At 46.4% G+C, this 21,338-nt stretch overlaps 1 protein-coding gene across 1 annotated transcript in view; it reads right to left on the reverse strand.

Annotated features, from left to right (window-relative positions):
• Positions 1 to 21,338, reverse strand: part of WDR62 (WD repeat domain 62) — a 313,350-nt gene that overhangs the window by 99,509 nt on the left and 192,503 nt on the right. Inside the window, exons 25-27 of the mRNA XM_063937983.1 lie at positions 11,941 to 12,084; positions 10,500 to 10,617; positions 8,550 to 8,655 (exon numbers count right to left, since the gene is read on the reverse strand). Coding sequence (XP_063794053.1) covers positions 8,550 to 8,655; positions 10,500 to 10,617; positions 11,941 to 12,084 — 368 coding nt within the window. The remainder of the gene's footprint in view (positions 1 to 8,549; positions 8,656 to 10,499; positions 10,618 to 11,940; positions 12,085 to 21,338) is intronic.

Genomic DNA, 21,338 nt, shown 5'->3' on the forward strand with positions numbered 1-21,338 from the left:
GCAATACTTCCAAATGCCGTTTGGAATCCGCATCACCTGACCATTTTACTGGTAGAATTGGACAACGCACTTATACTTGATGCCAGTCGGCAAATATTCCGCTGTGCATCATGCATATATAGAAATGCATCTTTTAAATGCTCTATAGGCAATAATATACTATCCTTATCTAGGATATCAATATTTCCAGTCAGGGAATCCAACCATGCCAACCCAGCACTGCACCTCCAGGCTGAGGCGATTGCTGGTCGCAGTATAACACAAGTATGTGTGTGAATACATTTTTGGATACCCTCCTGCTTTCTATCAGCAGGATCCTTAAGGGCGGCCATCTCATGAGAGGGTAGAGCCCTTGTTCTTACAAGCGTGTGAGCGCCTTATCCCCCCTAGGGGGTGTTTCCCAACGCACCCTAACCTCTGGCGGGAAAGGGTATACAGCCAATACTTTTTAAGAAATTATCAATTGTTATCGGGGGGAAACCCACGCATCATCACACACCTCATTTTATTTCTCAGATTCAGGAAAACTACAGGTAGTTTTTCCCTCACCGAACATAATACCCCTTTTTGGTGGTACTCGTATTATCAGAAATGTATAAAACAATTTCCATTGTCTCAATCATGTAACGTGTGGCCCTACTGGAAATCACGGTTGTCTCTTCACCGTCGACACAGGAGTCAGTATCCGTGTCGGCGTCTGTATCTGCCATCTGAGGTAACGGGCGCTTTAGAGCCCCTGACGGCCTATGAGACGTCTGGACAGGCACAAGCTGAGTAGCCGGCTGTCTCATGTCAACCACTGTTTTTTTTTTTTTTTTTTATACAGAGCTGACACTGTCACGTAATTTTCAACAGTACATCCACTCAGGTGTCGACCCCCTAGGTGGTGACATCACTGTTACAGACACTCTGCTCCGTCTCCACATCATTTTTCTCCTCATACATGTCGACACAAACGTACCGACACACAGCACACACACAGGGAATGCTCTGATAGAGGACAGGACCCCACTAGCCCTTTGGGGAGACAGAGGGAGAGTATGCCTGCACACACCAGAGCGCTATATATATATATATATATATATATATATATATATATATATATATATATATATATATATATATATACAGGGATAACCTTATACAAGTGTTTTTCCCCTTATAGCTGCTGTATGTTTTAATACTGCGCCTAATTAGTGCCCCCCTCTCTTTTTTTTAACCCTTTCTGTAGTGTAATGACTGCAGGGAAGAGTCAGGGAGCTTCCCGCCAACTGAGCTGTGAGGGAAAATGGCGCCAGTGTGCTGAGGAGATAGGCTCCGCCCCCTTTTCGGCGGCCTTATCTCCCGTTTTTCTGTATATTCTGGCAGGGGTTAAATGCATCCATATAGCCCAGGAGCTATATGTGATGTATTTTTTGCCATGTAAGGTATTTTTATCATGTTTTATTGCGTCTCAGGGCGCCCCCCCCAGCGCCCTGCACCCTCAGTGACCGGAGTATGAAATGTGCTGAGAGCAATGGAGCACAGCTGCAGTGCTGTGCGCTACCTTATTGAAGACAGGAACGTCTTCTGCCGCCGATTTTTCCGGACCTCTTCGCTCTTCTGGCTCTGTAAGGGGGCCGGCGGCGCGGCTCCGGGACCCATCCAGGCTGGGCCTGTGATCGTCCCTCTGGAGCTAATGTCCAGTAGCCAAGAAGCCCAATCCACTCTGCACGCAGGTGAGTTCGCTTCTTCTCCCCTTAGTCCCTCGATGCAGTGAGCCTGTTGCCAGCAGGTCTCACTGAAAATAACAAACCTAAACTAAAACTTTCACTAAGAAGCTCAGGAGAGCCCCTAGTGTGCACCCTTCTCGTCGGGCACAGAAATCTAACTGAGGCTTGGAGGAGGGTCATAGGGGGAGGAGCCAGTGCACACCAGTTAGTCCTAAAGCTTTCTTTAGATGTGCCCAGTCTCCTGCGGAGCCGCTATTCCCCCATGGTCCTTACGGAGTCCCCAGCATCCACTTAGGACGTTAGAGAAATTACACTTGCCACTGTACGTTACAAGCGGTTTGTGCTAATTAGTACACTAGTAGAACATACTGTACAGAGATACTAAGGACAGTGATTTGGCATCCACGAACTTAGGGAGGAGCTTTTATCTCTCTCCATTGTAATCTTTCTAAGTATAATGGAGAGAGATAAAAGCTCCTCCCTAAATTCCTGGGTGCCAAATTACCGTCTTTAGTATCTCTGTATAGTATTTTCTATTAGGGTACTAATTAGCACGGACAGCTTGTAAAGTACAGCGGCAAGTTTAATCTTTCTATGTAAAATGGAGAGAGATAAAAGCTCCTCTGGAAGTTCCCAGATGCCAAATCACCATTCTTAGTATCTCTGTACAGTATGTTCTACTAGTATACTAATTAACACGAACAGCTTTTAACTGGATGCCAAATCACCATACTTCGTATCTCTGTACAGTATGTTCTATTAGGGTACTAATTCGCACGAACAGCTTGTAACGTACAGCGGCAAGTTTAATCTTTCTATGTATAACGGAGAGAGATAAAAGCTCCTCAATAAGTTCCTGGATACAAAATCACCATATTTAGTATCTCTGTATAGTATGTTCTATTAGGGTACCAATTAGCGGTTTGTGCTAATTAGTACCCTAATAGAAAATACTATGCAGAGATACTAAGGATGGTGATTTGGCAACCAGGAACTTAGGGAGGAGCTTTTATCTCTCTATATTATACATAGAAAGATTAAAATTGCCACTGTACGTTACAAGCTGTTCGTGCTAATTAGTACACTAGTAGAACATACTGTACAGAGATACTAAGTACAGAGATTTGGCATCCACGAATTTAGGGAGGAGCTTTAATCTCTCCATTGTAATCTAAGTATAATGGAGAGAGATAAAAGCTCCTCCCTAAATTCCTGGATGCCAAATTACTGTCCTTAGTATCTCTGTACTCTATGTTCTACTAGTGTACTAATTAGCTGTTTGTGCTAATTAGTACCCTAATAGAAAATACTATGCAAAGATACTAAGGATGGTGATTTGGCAACCAGGAACTTAGGGAGGAGCTTTTATCTCTCTATATTATACATAGAAATATTAAAATTGCCACTGTACGTTACAAGCTGTTCGTGCTAATTAGTACACTAGTAGAACATACTGTACATAGATACTAAGTACAGTGATTTGGCATCCAGGAACTTAGGGAGGAGCTTTTATCTCTCTCCATTGTAATCTTTCTAAGTATAATGGAGAGATAAAAGCTCCTCCCTAAATTCCTGGATGCCAAATTACTGTCCTTAGTATCTCTGTACTCTATGTTCTACTAGTGTACTAATTAGCACAAACAGCTTGTAACGTAGAGTGGCACGTTTAATCTTTCTATGTATAATGGAGAGAGATAAAAGCTCCTCAGTAAGTTCCTAGATGCCAAATCACCATCCTTAGTATCTCTGTACAGTATGTTCTACTAGTGTATTAATTAGCACGAACAGCTTGTAACGTACAGTTGCAAGTTTAATCTTTCTATGTATAATGGAGAGAGATAAAAGCTCCTCAGTAAGTTCCTGGATGCCAAATCACCGTCCTTAGTATCTCTGTACAGTATGTTTTACTAGTGTACTAATTAGCACAAACAGCTTGTAACGTACAGCGGCAAGTTTAATCTTTCTATGTATAATGGAGAGAGATAACAGCTCCTCAGTAAGTTCCTGGATGCCAAATCACCGTCCTTAGTATCTCTGTACAGTATGTTTACTAGTGTACTAATTAGCACAAACAGCTTGTAACGTACAGCGGCAAGTTTAATCTTTCTATGTATAATGGAGAGAGAGAAAAGCTCCTCAGTAAGTTCCTAGATGCCAAATCACCATCCTTAGTATCTCTGTACAGTATGTTCTACTAGTGTATTAATTAGCACGAACAGCTTGTAACGTACAGTTGCAAGTTTAATCTTTCTATGTATAATGGAGAGAGATAAAAGCTCCTCAGTAAGTTCCTGGATGCCAAATCACCGTCCTTAGTATCTCTGTACAGTATGTTTTACTAGTGTACTAATTAGCACAGCTTGTAACGTACAGCGGCAAGTTTAATCTTTCTATGTATAATGGAGAGAGATAACAGCTCCTCAGTAAGTTCCTGGATGCCAAATCACCGTCCTTAGTATCTCTGTACAGTATGTTTACTAGTGTACTAAAAAGCACAAACAGCTTGTAACGTACAGCGGCAAGTTTAATCTTTCTATGTATAATGGAGAGAGATAAAAGCTCCTCAGTAAGTTCCTGGATGCCAAATCACCGTACTTAGTATCTCTGTACAGTATGTTCTATTAGGGTACTAATTAGCTGTTTGTGCTAATTAGTACCCTAATAGAAAATACTATGCAGAGATACTAAGTTTGGTGATTTGGCAACCAGGAACTTAGGGAGAAGCTTTTATCTCTCAATATTATACATAGAAAGATTAAAATTGCCACTGTGTGTTACATGCTGTTCGTGCTAATTAGTACACTAGTAGAACATACTGTACATAGATACTAAGTACAGTGATTTGGCATCCAGGAACTAAGGGAGGAGCTTTTATCTCTCCCCATTGTAATCTTACTAAGTATAATGGAGAGAGATAAAAGCTCCTCCCTAAGTTCGTGGATGCCAAATCACTGTCCGTAGTATCTCTGTACAGCATGTTCTTCTAGTGTACTAATTAGCACGAGCAGCTTGTAACATACAGTGGCAGGTTTGATCTTTCTCCTCCGTAAATTCCTGGTTGCCAAATCACCGTCTTTAGTATCTCTGTATAGTATTTTCTATTAGGGTACTAGTTAGCACGAACAGCTAATTAGTACCCTAATAGAACATACTGTACAGAGATACTAAGTACGGTGATTTGGCATCCAGGAACTTACTGAGGAGCTTTTATCTCTCTCCATTATACATAGAAATTTTAAACCTGCCATGTACGTTACAAGCTGTTCATGCTAATTAGTACCCTAATAGGACATACTGTACAGAGATACTAAGTTCGGTGATTTGGCATTCCGTTAATAGCCGTTTGTGCTAATTAGTACACTAGTAGAACATACTGTACAGAGATACTAAGAACAGTGATTTGGCATCTAGGAACTTTCAGAGGAGCTTTTATCTCTCTCCATTATACATAGAAATATTAAACTTGCCACTGTACGTTACAAGCTGTTCATGCTAATTAGTACACTAGTAGAACATAGAATACAGAGATACTAAAGACTGTAATTTGGCACCCAGGAACTTAGGGAGGAGCTTTTATCTCTCTCCATTATACTTAGAAAGATTACAATGGAGAGAGATTAAAGCTCCTCCCTAAGTTCGTGGATGCCAAATCACTATCCTTAGTATCTCTGTACAGTATGTTCTACTAGTGTACTAATTAGCACGAACAGCTTGTAACGTACAGTGGCAAGTGTAATTTTTCTAAGTATAATGGAGAGAGATAAAAACTCCTCCCTATGTTCCTGGATGTCAAATTACCATGCTTAGCATTTCTGTACAGTATTTCCTATCTAGCCAGAAACTCTGCATCCTGTGCAAGCTAGGCGGACAACTGGAGGGGACCCGAAACACGGTTGCTTCCCGTTTCCTTTTCCAGTGTCACATAAACTAGTGGTTGGTCTGCCCCGAAAGTCAAGAGTCTCCTCTTTTGTATGGTACCAGTCCTGAGTCTCTGGGACAACCAGAACCAGAGATATCAGTATGCAAAGTGGACCCATTTTCCCATAGACTATAATGGGCCCGTTAATTCAGACCCACCATGGGTTCCGACGCTTGCCATGAGCCTTGTGGGGGTCACAGAAACTTGGGGTTAATACCCTCCGGTAGCTAATTGTCTCCCCTTCCATACCAACCTAGCGATGAAGGCTCCCACCTCCCACGCTGAGAGTCCCAAAGTGCCAACCTTTTTTTTCTATGTTCCCGTGACATTCACTTTATTATTTTTTTTTCTTTGTTATACATTCAATGAAAGGGTGCACACAGGTTTCACATAAATCAGAGTAGGTGGAGGATTTTCCTACATACAGTAGTATACTGTTGCACATGTCTTGTAACCTGATCGGAACTCCCTCCCTGTCTACTGCATGTACTTTGCAGGCTCCCAGGGGGGAAGGGGAAAGTGGGATGGGGGTAGGGCGAGGCAGTGGAAAATACCGTGTTCAAAGAAAAGGCATAATCAAAACCATGGGGTACTTTGCGGTGTATCGTTATGTGCATTGACCTCGCTTATCCCTATCACCCCTGTGTATTTTAGCTAGGGGATTCTGACGCTCCTTCAGCATTGCTTCAAATCTGTGCTGTTACTTGCTCCATAGCCGAGTGCCTCCATGGAGCTAGGAGTCACAGGCGGTAGCCATTTCAATTGAGTTTGCCCTGCTATAGAATTGTATGTGTACCGTAAAGTGCATAGAACCTTGACAGTAGAAACTCTCCTGCAGCTTTGCCCTGCTTTATGTAAAACTTGTGTTTTGTCAGTTTGCTATGCGATCGAGCCCGGTGCAACGTAATGTGCATAGACCTCGCTTATCTCTATCGCCCCTGTGTATTTTGGCTAGGGGATTGTGACGCTCCTTCAGCATTGCCCCGTAGCCATCGCTGCCTGCCACGAGGTGGGGGTTCAGGGGTAATGGTCATTTTGCCAGTGTGCTATGCGATTGAGTCCGGTGTACCGTAATGTGCAGACCTAGCTTATCACTATCGCCCCTGTGTATTTTAGCTAGGGGATTGTGACGCTCCTTCAGCATTGCCCCATAGCCTGTAAAATCTGGACTGTTACTTGCTCCGTAGCCTAGGGCCTCTGTGGGGCAAGGAGTCATAGGTGGTAGCCATTTCTATTGAGTCTGCCCAGCTACAGAATTGAATGTGTACTGTACGGTGCATAGAACCTTAACAGTAGAACCGCTCATGCAGCTTTGCCCTGGTTTATGTGAATAAAAAAAATAATAAAGTGTCTGGAAAAAACTAACATGCATTTGTACTTTAGGAATCGAACTCAGGACTCTGAGTATAGGAAGCGGAACACTTCACCACTTCGCCACAGACAGATGAATAAATCCATTGGTTTTGATTATGCTGTAATGGCTAAGGGATTAGGACGCTAACATACTGTACAAAATTCCTAATCTCAAGAGGCAATAGTGAACTTCTAACACGTCCATTTGCGACAGTGTACACTACTGGTTTTCTGTTGTTTTGTCTGTGGGACTTGGACGCTCACATATTCATAAAGTACTGTAGATGGATCATATACTGTATGCTGTACTATCTGTGTCTGTATCGTATATACTGTATTAAATAATGCAGCGTAATGAGTATTTACTGTATGCAGCGTAATGAGACGCCTTAGTAAAGTAGTCCTTATTATATATTTCAGTATTGTATTTTACGGAAGACCACATGCATGCTCAGTGGTGATTGTAAAAAGCGACATCTGGTGGCTGATCGCAGGTATTACACGTAAAGGTAACGCCAAACGCTCTGTCTGCCTCCGTGCGATTAGGTACGCCTCTCTGTGACTGCGCGCGCCTCCCTACGCTGCGTATGCTCGATCGGGACAAACGCCTCAGCCAGTCAAGATAAAGGTGGCTACATCTGTATTTCTCTTCTTTTTTAACCAATCATAAAATCTCTTTCTAATCAAGTGAATTGGAGGACACAGCACAATGGGATATAAGGCCTTAGTACTAGAAGGAACCGCACCAAGAAAATGTTCTCCTGCATCGCCCTGCTTAAAGCAATTACCAAAGTCATAGGAGGAGCCACATGTAACCAGGCCACAGCAACTGACCATCACTAGAGCAGTGGATGTCCTAAAGTACCAACAACAGGTCATGTTTTCTGGATTTCTTTAATCATGCACCGGTATAGTTAATCTATTTTGCTTGGTCAGTAATAACCCACTTGTTTCCACAGGTCAAAATCCTGAAAACATGACTTGTTGGGGACACTTGAGGATGACAGTTGGGAACCACTGCACTAGAGACAGAAACAATTGTAATCAGTGTTCCCTAACAAAGTCACTGAGGTGCAGGATTTTTCCCTTCTCTAAGTCATTTTATTTGGGGACAGATCAGCATAGGGATGTCATTGATTTGGTGAACATGTGACCACCCTACAGATCTGTGTAAATGTCCAGGATTTTCTGACAAACCTGCAAAGTGCAATGATCTGTGGGGTCAGTGGGTCCTGAGCCTTAAGTACAACTTGCCATTAGCCAATGTGGATCCTGTGTTTTTTCCGCCATTACCTATCCCCAAATGGTCCCTGAAAGGCAATCACTTTGCAAATAAAGGCAGCCACCATCGCCAGACCATGGCGACACATTGCAGTGTGGCATAGACGTGGGCGCAGTCAGATGATAATCACTCAACTGTGAAAACATTGGGTTTCCATCCATCCCTGAAACAGGCCCATTATGTTTACTATAATGTCTGATGACTAGACACCCGCATGCACACAGCCCAACAATAACAGCAACAGATGTAGGATGGGCATTATCATCAGGTTCAGGTGACTTACCTCAGACACTCTCCTGGAGGGCTGCGTTCTGTCAGGCTCCACTTTCAGCTCTGTATTTGTAGCAGTCGCCATCTGCTGGCCACAAGGTAGTAAGACATCTCCCAGTCTGAGGAATAGGAGAATAAAACCATGATATGACATGGGATTACACACAAGTAAACCTTTTTAGAAATGTGCAAGCTTAGTGGTGGAGCGATTCGGAGTGTTATAGCTCTCGGTCGAATATCCACTTGCTGATGAATATGTATAACTGGGTGGAAACGGGGCGCTCGCACATGGGCCAAGTGTTGTGAGGGCGTGCCGGAGGCAAGTAGGCAGAATGGCGGACTATGTTGAGGAGTGTACACGGATAGATCTCTACAGAGTGTAGTGTACTGTATTTATCTTTACATTATTTGCAACGCAGCAAAACATCCCTCACAGGGACAGACACAATTAGCTGCAGAGTTATTCACGCGACTTAAGAGACGGAGATTAACGCACAGAACTATTCACTTAGTAGGCAATTTCCTGCATGGTAAATCCGCGGCAACGCAAGTTAACCCAGAGATTCCAGGTTAAGTGCCCAGAATCTAGGTAAACCCCAGAGTGAAAACGCTGTAGCACAGCATTTTGTATGCAGTCGCAGTCACACAAAGAATATAGGGATGCCGCATATCATTTTAATCAGCAGAAGCTGCATGTGTTTCCTATTACATTACTGTGCGTCTGAGATGCATTTTCGTGGAAAAAAATGCAAAAAAAGACGCTCAGTGCTAGTCACACGGCACTCACACGTTATGTGTAACGCGATTCGTAGCGCACAGAGCAAAGATGTAAGAGGACACATCTGTATACGCATTATGTGCACCCTCTTGAGTATAATGTACGGGGTAGCAATAGCTGATTGAATATCTCTGTAAACTCTGCCTCACACTGCGCTAGAGACCCTGGGCTGCGACTGTAAACGCACAGGAATTAGTTTTAAACACATACAAAGTCACAAATGTAGCACAATGGAACTTGGCATGAGAAAGACCCACGGCTGTTGCATCGGAGCCCTTCGTACACAGATTCAGACTCATTAGCACACAGATGTGTCAGTGTCGCACATCAAATTGATAAACGCAATCTAGCACAATTAGTTTTGTTGCTCCCAGTGGTTTTACTTAAGAATATAATTTTAGATGCACCTTTTGAGCATTGAAGTTGCTTGGCGTTGCTGAAATGCCCGGGACCTGGTGGGCCGAGACGGACTGTTTGGAACGACTGAAGTCACGGTATATAAGGAAACATCTGCAACATGTCACTGCAGCACAATAGGCTTGTTTGCTTTCCAGACACAGACCTGGCAATCTTCCATAACAGGTCTACCACCGCTTCACGTAAACACTCAGGTCCCACCAAACACTTCCAACCACGCTTTTGGGGTGCATCGCTCATCCACATGTCACAGGGGTATCTAACAGGGTTGGGTATGGGATCCCGGCGGTCTGAATCCTGATGGTCAAAATACTGACGTCGGACTCCCGATCGTCAGAATGCTGGCAGGGGGCAAGCGGAACGAAGCCCCTTGCGGGCTCGGTGGCTTGCCATAAGGTCTATTCCCACTCCATGGGTGTCGTGGACACCCAAGAGTGGGAATAGCTGTGGTGGCGCCGTCGGCATTCTGTTAGGCGGGATTCCAGCGTCGGTATTTCGACCGTCGGAATTCCAACCGCCGGGATTCCAACTACATCCCGTCCAGCACTCTATTACACTCTAATGGGTGGCCTCCTGTGTCTTTTTAAAACAGAAGCTTGGTAGCCACAGCCGCACCGGGTGGACTGAAGCAAAGTGCCAGGAAGGAGGGCACAATTTGAACTACAATGACCAGCATGCATAGCGCTAGTTGTTATGCAGCATCCTCTCATGCGGATTTGGCTGCACAACACATTAAAATGTCAGAAAAGCAATAATATGATAGTTTACCGGTTATTCCTTTGGCTCCAACAAAGAAATCGAGAAGAGAAGCTCAGCCGTTGGTTCAACAAGAAATCGTTGTCCTCCTCGTCAGGCAGCAGATCTTTCAGGGAGTTGTCAAATTTCTCTGTGTGAATAAACACAGAACCGTAATCGGGGCATGTATCTCAGTCATTCATTTGTGGGGAGTCCCATCGGGTTGGCAGGAAGACAGAATGATGGAATGAGGAAATGGATGCTTGGGGTAGGCAGTATCCCCCAGGCCACTGCCACTGGAAGTAACAAACACGTCCCTATAGTCTAATGCAGTGGTTCTCAAACTCGGTACTCAGGACCCCACACAGTGCGTGTTTTGCAGGTAACCCAGCAAGTGCACAGGTGTATTAATTACTCACTGACCGATTTTAAAAGGTCCACAGGTGTAGCTAATTATTTCACTTGTGATTCTGTGAGGAGACCTGCAAAACATGCACTGTGTGGGGTCCTGAGGACCGAGTTTGAGAACCTGTGGTCTGATGCATTACGCTTACTGCTCTGTACAGGTCTTAGGGTGTGTGTATTATTTGTTTGACACTGGTAAGAAAGGTGGTGGGGGGGGGGGGGGGGTCGCTGCTGGGCTCAGGGCAAACCGCTGCTCCTGCTGGCAACCAGGGAAAACTGTTTTGAATTAATGACTGACTAAACTGCAATCACACTGTAATATCTAATATTGGCCCTCATTCAGATCCTGAAGGCCCTGTTGCGCATGCTATAAAGCACTGATGTTCAGTACTTTGCACATGTGCAGCACGAGTTTGCGACGGCGGAAGCAGGCGGCATCAGGTGGTCAGTGATTGACAGACTGATGCCGTTTGGGGGTAGCGACGGCCTTTGTTTCTTAAAACGGAGGAGGGTCACCAGCGTTGTGGGTGAGGGAAGAAGCCAGGATCTCAGAGGATGGAATTTCCTGGCCTCTGTGTAGCAAATGCGGAGACCAGCTTGTGCGATTCCATGGGTCACCCAGGTCGGGTGATGGTGCCGGGAAGATCCGATACTGTGTCCTAGGATATAGTTGGGGTCAGTAATGCAACAGGAAGCATGAAGCCACCGGCTGCATTACCATATTAATGCTATCATTGCTGCTTCAATATAAGCAGCAGCGATGACTCCTCCAACCACATGTGAATGAGGGCCATTGTCAGCAACGCGAGGGTGGGAAGTCAAACAAAAATACTTAACTCACACTACCCAGTACAAATTGTAGCCAAATATCCCCCTTAAACAAATTTTGTAACCCTGATTTTACATTTCCAAGGTGAAAGAACAAAAGAAATAATTACAAATTACTGCCAAACCGTGCGCTCTTTCTTACAGTAAGACGCAACAACTTAACAGGCTTAACATGATCCAAGAGACAGAGCCACCAATAACCCCAGGTTTGTAGGACGGTCTTACATACAAATATAATCACCTTCTGCAAGTAAATCCGCTAAGGTGTCAAAATGTTTCCTCAGGAAAGTCTCCCGCTCTGGTGTCTCCGGACAGCAGTTCTGCTCCCCGTCGTTCTCATCTAAGTCGGCTTCAGAACAATTGTCAGACGCCAATGATTCTTCATCTGATAGTAAAGTTTTTGGGGAGAAAAAAAAGTAACGTATTTATATACCACTTAGAATTGGAATCATAAGTTGGCCTTTTCACATACATCACAACTAGGGACAGGTTTCCTTCTTTATCCCCAAGCCATTGTGGAATATGTTGGTGCATTGGGGGTCATTCCGAGATGATTGTAGCTGTGCTAAATTTAGCACAGCTACGATCATTCACACTGACATGCGGGGGGATGCCCCGCATGTCAGTGCTGCCCCCCCCCACCCCACCCGCCCGCAGAAGTGCAAAGGCATCGCACAGCGGCAATGCCTTTGCACTTCAAGAGTAGCTCCTGACCAGCGCAGCTTTAGCGTGCTGGCCGTAAGCTACTCATCGCTCCCAGACCCGCAGCGGCTGCCTGTGACGTCACGCAGCCGCTGCGCCCCCCCCCCCCCCCCCCCCCCCGCCCAGTGGCCGCCTCTGCCTGTCAATCAGGCAGAGGCAATCGTAGCGGCCCGCCGGCCTTCGGCGCAGTTCTGACACGATCGCACCGCTGCGATAACCTGCAGCGTGCGATCGGGTCAGAATGACCCCCATTATAGAAAGAGCATGTTAATAACTACATGTTTATTTGAAAGCAGTCATTGCAGGACCTGTTAAGAATGTGCAGAATGGGTCCTGCACATGCGCAAAGTACCGACCAATACCACTCGAACCAAATCTGAATTAGCCCCGAGTGTCGACAAAGTTATTGTGCCAACAGCTGGCAGAACGGTTTTTTTTTTAAAGGTATCTGAGCCCTTACCGTCACATGGATTGTCAAAATTGTGGCTGTGGAAAATCAAAATGTTGACACTTTCACTGCCAACATTTTGAACATGTTGACATTTGGAGTGTTCAGTGAGTGATTTAATGATCTGACTTGTTAGAGGTTGCTCTAGCTATTTAAACACAACATATCTTTAAAAAACCCAATAAATTTAGTAACAAATGAAAAAAAAAAAACCACAGTACAATATGTACATACGTAGGGTGATATTCCCAAAATCAGGAATGGTCTATCAACAAAACTTTCTGCTCCTTACACTCCTCTTCTACGAGATACATACATATATATTATAATATAGCTATACATACACATACACACACACACACACACACACACACACACATACAGGTTGAGTATCCCATATCCAAATATTCCAAAATACGGAATATTCCGAAATACGGACGTTTTTGAATGAGTGTGAGATAGTGAAACCTTTGTTTTTTGATGACTCAATGTACACAAACTTTGTTTAATACACAAAGTTATTAAAAATATTGTATTAAATGACCTTCAGGCTGTGTGTATAAGGTGTATATGAAACATAAATGAATTGTGTGAATGTAGACACACTGTTTAATGTACACAGTTATAAAAAATAATAAGATTTTACTCACCGGTAAATCTATTTCTCGTAGTCCGTAGTGGATGCTGGGAACTCCGTAAGGACCATGGGGAATAGCGGCTCCGCAGGAGACTGGGCACAACTAAAGAAAGCTTTAGGACTACCTGGTGTGCACTGGCTCCTCCCTCTATGACCCTCCTCCAGACCTCAGTTAGGATACTGTGCCCGGAAGAGCTGACACAATAAGGAAAGGATTTGGAATCCCGGGTAAGACTCATACCAGCCACACCAATCACACCGTATAACTCGTGATATTATACCCAGTTAACAGTATGAAATATATCTGAGCCTCACTAACAGATGGCTCATAACAATAACCCTTTAGTTAGGCAATAACTATATACAAGTATTGCAGACAATCCGCACTTGGGACGGGCGCCCAGCATCCACTACGGACAACGAGAAATAGATTTACCGGTGAGTAAAATCTTATTTTCTCTAACGTCCTAGTAGATGCTGGGAACTCCATAAGGACCATGGGGATTATACCAAAGCTCCCAAACGGGCGGGAGAGTGCGGATGACTCTGCAGCACCGAATGAGCAAACTCAAGGTCCTCCTCAGCCAGGGTATCAAACTTGTATACTTTTGCAAAAATGTTTGAACCCAACCAAGTAACAGCTCGGCAAAGTTGTAAAGCCTAGACCCCTCGGGAAGCCGCCCAAGAAGAGCCCACTTTCCTCGTGGAATGGGCTTTTACAAATTTAGGGTGCGGCAGTCCAGCCGCAGAATGTGCAAGTTGAATCGTGCTACAGATCCAGCGAGCAATAGTCTGCATAGAAGCATGAGCACCCAGCTTGTTGGGTGCATACAGGATAAATAGCGAGTCAGTTTTCCTGACTCCAGCCGTCCTGGAAACAAATATTTTCCGGGCCCTGACTACGTCCAGTAACTTGGAGTCCTCCAAGTCCCACGTAGCCGCAGGCACCACAATAGGTTGGTTCACATGAAAAGCTGATACCACCTTAGGAAGGAATTGGGAACGAGTCCTCAATTCCGCCCTATCCATATGAAAATCAGATAAGGGCTTTTGCATGACAAAACCGCCAATTCTGATACACGCCTGGCCGACGCCAAGGCAAACAGCATGACCACTTTCCACGTGAGGTATTTTAGCTCTACGGATTTAAGTGGCTCAACCCAATGCGACTTCAGGAAATCCAACACCACGTTGAGATCCTACGGTGCCACTAGAGGCACAAACGGGGGCTGAATATGCAGCACTCCGTTAACAAAAGTCTGAACTTCAGGCAGTGAAGCCAGTTCTTTTTGGAAGAAAATGTACAGAGCCGAAATCTGGACCTTAACGTAACCCAATTTTAGGCCCGTAGTCACTCCTGACTGTAGGAAGTGCAGAAATCGACCCAGTTGAAATTTCTCCGTTGGGGCCTTCCTGGCCTCACACCAAGCAACATATTTTTGCCATATGCGGTGATAATATTTTGCGATCACATCTTTTCCTAGCCTTAATCAGCGTAGGAATGACTTCCTCCGGAATGCCTTTTTGCTTTAGGATCCGGTGTTCAACCGCCATGCTGTCAAACACAGCCGTGGTAAGTCTTGGAACAGGCAGGGCCCCTGCTGCAGAGGCCATGGGTCCTCTGAGATCATTTCTTGAAGTTCTGGGTACCAAGCTCTTCTTGGCCAATCCGGGACCACGAGTATAGTTCTTACTCCTCTCCTTCTTAGTATTCTCAATACCTTGGGTATGAGAGGCAAAGGAAGGAACACATACACCGACTGGTACACCCACGGTGTTACCAGAGCGTCCACAGCTATCGCCTGAGGGTCCCTTGACCTGGCGCAATATCTTTTTAGCTTTTTGTTGAGGCGGGACGCCATCATGTCCACCTGCGGCCTTTCCCAATGGTGTACAATCATTTTGAAGACTTCTGGATGAAGTCCCCACTCTCCCGGGTGGAGGTCATGCCTGCTGAGAAAGTCTGCTTCCCAGTTGTCCACTCCGGGAATGAACACTGCTGACAGTGCTAACACATGATTTTCCACCCATCGGAAAATCCTTGTGGCTTCTGCCATCACCATCCTGCTTCTTGTGCCGCCCTGCTGGTTTACATGGGCGACCGCCGTGATGTTGTCTGACTGGATCAGCACCGGCTGGTGTTGAAGCAGGGGTCTAGCCTGACTTAGGGCATTGTGAATGGCCCTTAGTCCCAGAATATTTATGTGTAGGAAAGTCTCCTGACTTGACCATAGTCCTTGGAAGTTTCTTCCCTGTGTGACTGCCCCCCCAGCCTCGAAGGCTGGCATCTGTGGTCACCAGGACCCAGTCCTGTATGCCGAATCTGCGGCCCTCTAGAAGATGAGCACTCTGCAGCCACCACAACAGCGACACCCTGGCCCTTGGAGACAGGGTTATCAGCCGATGCATCTGAAGATGCGACCCGGACCACTTGTCCAACAGATCCCACTGGAAGATCCTTGCATGGAACCTACTGAATGGAATTTCTTTGTAAGAAGCTACCATCTTTCCCAGGACTCGCGTGCATTGATGCACCGACACCTGTATTTGTATTAGGAGGTCTCTGACTAGAGATGACAACTCCTTGGCCTTCTCCTCCGGGAGAATCCCTTTTTCCTGTTCTTTGTCCAGAACCATACCCAGGAACAGTAGACGCGTCGTAGGAACCAGCTGCGACTTTGGACTATTCAGAATCCAGCCGTGCTGTTGTAGCACTTCCCGAGATAGTGCTACTCCGATGAACAACTGCTCCCTGGACCTCGCCTTTATAAGGAGATCGTCCAAGTACGGGATAATTATAACTCCCTTTTTTCGAAGGAGTAACATCATTTCGGCCATTACCTTGGTAAATACCCTCGGTGCCGGGGACAGACCAACGGCAACGTCTGGAATTGGTAATGACAGTCCTGTACCACAATTTTTAGGTACTCCTGGTGAGGAGGGTAAATGGGGACATGCAGGTAAGCATCCTTGATGTCCAGTGATACCATGTAATCCCCTTCGTTTAGGCTTGCAATAACCGCCCTGAGCGATTCCATTTTGAACTTGAACCTTCGTATATAAGTGTTCAAGGATTACCACAAACATTGTGGAATAGTAACCCCGGCCTTGTTGAAGGAGGGGTACCGTGATTATCACCTGCTGGAAGTACAGCTTGTGAATTGCCGCCAGTACTACCTCTCCTCGAGGGCAGCAGGCAAGGCTGATTTGAGGTAACGGCGAGGGGGAGTCGCCCCGAAACTCCAGCTTGTATCCCTGTGATACTACTTGCAGAACCCAGGGATCCACCTGTGAGCGAGCCCACTGGTCGCTGAAGTTCCCGAGACGCGCCCCCACCGCACCTGGCTTCACCTGTGGAGCCCCAGCGTCATGCGGTGGACTCAGAGGAAGCGGGGGAAGATTTTTGATCCTGGGAACTGGCTGTCTGGTGCAGCTTTTTCCCTCGTCTCTGTGCAGAAAGGAAGCGCCTTTAACCCGCTTGCTTTTATGAAGCCGAAAGTACTGTACCTTATAATACGGTGCTTTCTTAGGCTGTGAGGAAACTTGAGGTAAATTTTTTCCTTCCCAGCTGTTGCTGTGGATACGAGGTCCCAGAGACCATCCCCAAACAATTCCTCACCTTATAAGGCAGAATCTTCATGTGCCTTCTAAAGTCAGCATCGCCTGTCCACATGCCGGGTCCCTAATACCCTCCTGGCAGAATGGACATTGCATTAATTCTGGATGCCAGCCGGCAAATATCCCTCTGTGCATCCCTCATATATAAGACGACATCTTTAATATGCTCTATGGTTAGCAAATAGTATCCCTGTCCTGACAGGGTAATAGACCACGCTGCAGCAGCACTATCCATGCTGAGGCAATTGCAGGTCTCAGTATAGTACCCGAGTGTGTATCTACAGACTTCAGGATAGCCTCCTGCTTTTTATCAGCAGGCTCCTTCAAAGTGGCCGTATTCTAAGACGGCAGTGCCACTTTTTTTGACAAACGTGTGAGCGCCTTATCCACCCTAGGGGATATCTCCCAACGTGACCTATCCTCTGGCGGGAAAGGGTAGGCCATCAGTAACCTTTTAGAAATTACCAGTTTCTTATCGGGGGAACCCACGCTTCTTCACACACTTCATTCACTCATCTGATGGGGGAACAAAACACTGTCTGCTTTTTCTCCCCAAACATAAAACCCCTTTTTGTGGTACCTGGGTTAATGTCAGAAATGTGTAACACATTTTTCATTGCCGAGATCATGCAACGGATGTTCCTAGTGGATTGTGTATATGTCTCAACCTCGTCGACACTGGAGTCAGACTCCGTGTCGACATCTGTGTCTGCCATCTGAGGTAACGGGCGTTTTTGAGCCCCTGATGGCCTTTGAGACGCCTGGGCAGGCGCGGGCTGAGAAGCCGGCTATCCCAAAGCTGTTACGTCATCCAGCCTTTTATGTAAGGAGTTGACACTGTCGGTTAATACCTTCCACCTATCCATCCACTCTGGTGTCGGCCCCACAGGGGGCGACATCACATTTATCGGCATCTGCTCTGCCTCCACATAAGCCTCCTCATCAACCATGTCGACACAGCCATACCGACACACCGCACACACACAGAGAATGCTCTGACTGAGGACAGGACCCCACAAAGTCCTTTGGGGAGACAGAGAGAGAGTATGCCAGCACACACCAGAGCGCTATATAATGCAGGGATTCACACTACCCACAGTGATTTTTCCCTTATAGCTGCTATAATACACAGATTTGCGCCTAAATTTAGTGCTCCCCCTCTCTTTTTAACCCTATGAGCTTGAAAACTACAGGGGAGAGCCTGGGGAGCTGTCTTCCAGCTGCACTGTGAAGAGAAAATGGCGCCAGTGTGCTGAGGGAGATAGCCCCGCCCCTTTTTTTCGGCAGACTTTCTCCCGCTTTTTTATGGATCCTGGCAGGGGTATTTTTCACATATATAGCCTCTGGGACTATATATTGTGATTATTTTGCCAGCCAAGGTGTTAATATTGCTGTTCAGGGCGCCCCCCCCCTCAGCGCCCTGCACCCATCAGTGACCGGAGTGTGAGGTGTGCATGAGGAGCAATGGCGCACAGCTGCAGTGCTGTGCGCTACCTTGTTGAAGACCGAAGTCTTCTGCCGCCGATTTTCAGGACCATCTTCATGCTTCTGGCTCTGTAAGGGGGACGGCGGCGCGGCTCCGGACGATCGAGGTCGGCCCTGTGTTCGATCCCTCTGGAGCTAATGGTGTCCAGTAGCCTAAGAAGCCCAAGCTAGCTGCAAGCAGGTAGGTTCGCTTCTTCTCCCCTTAGTCCCTCGTAGCAGTGAGTCTGTTGCCAGCAGATCTCACTGAAAATAAAAAACCTAAAAATAAGAATTTACTTACCGATAATTCTATTTCTCGTAGTCCGTAGTGGATGCTGGGAACTCCTTAAGGACCATGGGGAATAGCGGCTCCGCAGGAGACTGGGCACAAAAGTAAAGCTTTAGGACTACCTGGTGTGCACTGGCTCCTCCCCCTATGACCCTCCTCCAAGCCTCAGTTAGGATACTGTGCCCGGACGAGCGTACACAATAAGGAAGGATTTTGAATCCCGGGTAAGACTCATACCAGCCACACCAATCACACCGTACAACCTGTGATCTGAACCCAGTTAACAGCATGATAACAGCGGAGCCTCTGAAAAGATGGCTCACAACAACAAAAACCCGATTTTTGTAACAGCAACTATGTACAAGTATTGCAGACAATCCGCACTTGGGATGGGCGCCCAGCATCCACTACGGACTACGAGAAATAGAATTATCGGTAAGTAAATTCTTATTTTCTCTGACGTCCTAGTGGATGCTGGGAACTCCGTAAGGACCATGGGGATTATACCAAAGCTCCCAAACGGGCGGGAGAGTGCGGATGACTCTGCAGCACCGAATGAGAGAACTCCAGGTCCTCCTCAGCCAGGGTATCAAATTTGTTTGCCCCTGACCAAGTAGCTGCTCGGCAAAGTTGTAAAGCCGAGACCCCTCGGGCAGCCGCCCAAGATGAGCCCACCTTCCTTGTGGAATGGGCTTTTACAGATTTAGGCTGTGGCAGGCCTGCCACAGAAAGTGCAAGCTGAATTGTACTACAAATCCAACGAGCAATAGTCTGCTTAGAAGCAGGAGCACCCAGCTTGTTGGGTGCATACAGGATAAACAGCGAGTCAGATTTTCTGACTCCAGCCGTCCTGGAAACATATATTTTCAGGGCCCTGACTACATCCAGCAACTTGGAGTCCTCCAAGTCCCTAGTAGCCGCAGGTACCACAATAGGCTGGTTCAGGTGAAACGCTGAAACAACCTTAGGGAGAAATTGAGGACGAGTCCTCAATTCTGCCCTGTCCGTATGAAAAATTAGGTAAGGGCTTTTATAGGATAAAGCCGCCAATTCTGACACACGCCTGGCCGAAGCCAGGGCCAACAGCATTACCACTTTCCATGTGAGATATTTTAAGTCCACAGTGGTGAGTGGTTCAAACCAATGTGATTTTAGGAACCCCAAAACTACATTGAGATCCCAAGGTGCCACTGGAGGCACAAAAGGAGGCTGTATATGCAGTACCCCCTTGACAAACGTCTGAACTTCAGGAACTGAAGCCAGTTCTTTCTGGAAGAAAATCGACAGGGCCGAAATTTGAACCTTAATGGACCCTAATTTTAGGCCCATAGACAGTCCTGTTTGCAGGAAATGCAGGAAACGACCCAGTTGAAATTCCCCTGTAGGGGCCTTCCTGGCCTCGCACTACGCAACATATTTACGCCAAATACGGTGATAATGTTGTGCGGTTACATCCTTCCTGGCTTTGATCAGGGTAGGGATGACTTCATCCGGAATGCCTTTTTCCTTCAGGATCCGGCGTTCAACCGCCATGCCGTCAAACGCAGTCGCGGTAAGTCTTGGAACAGACAGGGTCCCTGCTGGAGTAGGTCCCTTCTTAGAGGTAGAGGCCACGGGTCCTCCGTGAGCATCTCTTGAAGTTCCGGGTACCAAGTCCTTCTTGGCCAATCCGGAGCCACGAGTATAGTTCTTACTCCTCTCCGTCTCATAATTCTCAGTACCTTGGGTATGAGAGGCAGAGGAGGGAACACATACACTGACTGGTACACCCATGGTGTTACCAGAGCGTCCACAGCTATTGCCTGAGGGTCCCTTGACCTGGCGCAATACCTGTCTAGTTTTTTTGTTGAGGCGGGACGCCATCATGTCCACCTTTGGTTTTTCCCAACGGTTCACAATCATGTGGAAGACTTCTGGATGAAGTCCCCACTCTCCCGGGTGGAGGTCGTGCCTGCTGAGGAAGTCTGCTTCCCAGTTGTCCACTCCCGGAATGAACACTGCTGACAGTGCTATCACATGATTTTCCGCCCAGCGAAGAATCCTTGCAGCTTCTGCCATTGCCCTCCTGCTTCTTGTGCCGCCCTGTCTGTTTACGTGGGCGACTGCCGTGATGTTGTCTGACTGGATCAGCACAGGCTGACCTTGAAGCAGAGGTCTTGCTAGGCTTAGAGCATTGTAGATGGCCCTTCGCTCCAGGATATTTATGTTAAGTGATGTCTCCAGGCTTGACCACAAGCCCTGGAAATTTCTTCCCTGTGTGACTGCTCCCCAGCCTCTCAGGCTGGCATCCGTGGTCACCAGGACCCAGTCCTGAATGCCGAATCTGCGGCCCTCTAGAAGATGAGCACTCTGCAACCACCACAGGAGAGACACCCTTGTCTTTGGTGACAAGATTATCCGCTGATGCATCTGAAGATGCGACCCGGACCATTTGTCTAGCAGATCCCACTGGAAGGTTCTTGCGTGGAATCTGCCGAATGG

Source organism: Pseudophryne corroboree, chromosome 8 (genome assembly GCF_028390025.1).
Source record: "Pseudophryne corroboree isolate aPseCor3 chromosome 8, aPseCor3.hap2, whole genome shotgun sequence".
Classification (NCBI taxonomy): Eukaryota; Metazoa; Chordata; class Amphibia; order Anura; family Myobatrachidae; genus Pseudophryne; species Pseudophryne corroboree.